General features: G+C 44.0%; 1 protein-coding gene across 1 annotated transcript; it reads left to right on the top strand.

The window, feature by feature from the left end:
• The first annotated feature begins 256 nt into the window (after positions 1-256).
• On the top strand, positions 257-1,963 carry LOC136034343 (uncharacterized). The gene has a single exon (XM_065715477.1). The coding sequence runs from the start codon at positions 257-259 to the stop codon at positions 1,961-1,963; it is 1,707 nt and encodes a 568-aa protein (XP_065571549.1).
• Positions 1,964-2,365: the final 402 nt, after the last annotated feature.

The raw sequence follows: 2,365 nt of genomic DNA on the forward strand, positions 1-2,365 counted from the left end.
CTCTGTCTCCCGTCGCATACAATGCAAAGAAGCGTTTTCCCACATTCCTGCTTTGTAACGCACGTTCTCTTTGCAATAAAATAGATGAGATCGATGTAGTATTAAGGCAGAACAATGTTTCTGTCGCAGCCATAACAGAAACTTGGAGCCTGACTGAAGTGACAGGAAGACTCACCGGTTATGCCCTATACCTCAGAACAAGACAAGCTCTTGGTGACCAGAGACTAGGTCACCATGCATCATGCACTCATGCATGATGATGCACTCATGCATCATCTTTGCTTCAATCTACTACCCTGAAAGTGCTAAAAACCGCCGTGATCTTGTCACATACCTCCAAAAGACTGTCGATCTTCTTCGTGCCTTTTATGAAAACCCTGCTATTGTTCTGGCTGGGGACTTTAACCAAACCAAGAAAAGCTGGCTAGCATCATGCCTTTCCCTCAAGCAGGTTGTAAATTTTCCAACACATGAATCTGGCAGCATACTTGATTTAATCCTGACCAACTGTGAGACATATTACCAAACCCCTGAATCCCTTGTGCCGCTTGCCTGTTCTGATCATAACATTGTGCTCTGGTCAGCTGCCGCTTCAATACCCAATCCTAAAATTAAGCGTGTCAAGTATCGTTCGCTTATTGATTCAGCAATTTGCACCTATGGTCGATGGATAGCTACTTACCCTTTTCCAGAAGTGTATGGAGACAAAAGCCTCGATAAAAAATGCCAACTTTTCAACGAAGTTCTCCATGCCAAATACCTCGAGTTTTTTCCTGAAAAGACTTTCACTAGATGTGAAAGTGACAAACCCTGGATACCCCCCCCAAATCAAGAAACTAATCCGAAAAAAGTGCAAGCTTTTCCAAGAAGGAGATTTGCAAAATGCGAAAAAATTGCGAAATCAGATTACCTCTCTCACGAGAAGTCTCACGACAGTCTTAGGCACACTAATCCCAGGAAATGGCACAGAGCGGTCAAGCAAATCACTGGCAAGTCCATTCATAACAGCATAAAAATAAGCCACCCTGACGGAACTTACACAACTGTTGATGAGGTTAATCAATATTTCACCCACATCTGGAACTCATTTCCTTCTCCCACACAAGCCCAGAAGCCTGAAATACTTGACTCCTGTGCAGATGAAGGCGAAGTTGTTATCGATGAGATGACAACCTATAAGACCCTGATGAAGGTGAAAGTAAACTGTTCAGCTTATCCAGACGAACTCCCACCCAAACTGATTCGAGAATACGCCCCTTTCATTGCGAAACCACTCTCAGTGCTGATAAACCTTTGCTTTCGTATAGGGATCTTTCCAGCTGTTTGGAAGAAAGCTTACGTTAGAATAATTCCGAAGGTTACCAACCCTAAGAGCTGTGACGAACTTAGCCCTATCTCGCAAACACCATGCCTGGCGAAAGTGGCCGAGACCTTTATCATGAGGGTCTTACTTGACCAAATCCAGGGATCTATCGACCAAAGACAATACGGCGGACTGAAAGACTGTAATACCTCAGTGTACCTAGTGAAGATGTACGATAGTCTCCTTAAGTGGGTCGAAAAAGGTCACAGTTTTGTAGACCTTGGTGCCATAGATTTCCGAAAGGCATTTGATCTAATCAATCACATTGTAGCTGCCCTTAATCTCAAGCTAATGGGGGCTAAGAAAAAGACTCTTACGCTCGTGTTGGACTTTCTCAGACAGAGGATGCACCGTGTGTTTGCTCTCTACGAAGGTGATACTAATTCCAAGTGGTCCTCATCCACCTGTGGAGCCCCTCAGGGCACTAAGCTTGCAGCTATTGTATTCTTGCCTGTAATTAACTTCCTAATAGCTGACTATGATGACCGCTACAAGTTCGTGGATGACCTGTCATTTATCCTGAAATATTTAGTACAAAGCGGAGTTGTGACGCCACAGTTCAGTTCAAATTTTTTCAGTGTTGAAACAAGTCGAAGATAGTGCGCTTTAACCCGCTAAAAAGTGATGTTATGGAGCCAAATGTTCCATTCCTTCTAGCAAACACGATCAAGATCCTTGGAGTTACTTTTTCCAATGACTTCAACTTTGCCACACATATTGAAAACGTGGTTAAAAGTGCAAACGCTAGTCTACAGACTTTCAACGGTATGCGTATGTCCGCCTCATTCTGGAATATGCGTGTCCTGTTTGGGTGCCCTCAGTACTGAGTACAGTGTATCTTTGTCAGGAGCTTGAATCGGTTCAGAAGCGAGCGGTATCGATCATCTTGGGCCGCTGTGACATCCCCTACGAAAAGGCTTTGGAAGTGCTAGGACTGCTGTCACCCCAAAACCAGTACGAAACTCTGATAATGAGCTTCGGAAAGTACTTGCTGTCTAAATC

The sequence above is a fragment of the Artemia franciscana genome, chromosome 13 (genome assembly GCF_032884065.1).
Source record: "Artemia franciscana chromosome 13, ASM3288406v1, whole genome shotgun sequence".
Classification (NCBI taxonomy): domain Eukaryota; kingdom Metazoa; phylum Arthropoda; class Branchiopoda; order Anostraca; family Artemiidae; genus Artemia; species Artemia franciscana.

Coding starts and splice junctions, on each gene's coding strand:
- LOC136034343 (XM_065715477.1), top strand. CDS start 257: ATGATGCACTCATGCATCATCTTTGCTTCAATCTACTACCCTGAAAGT.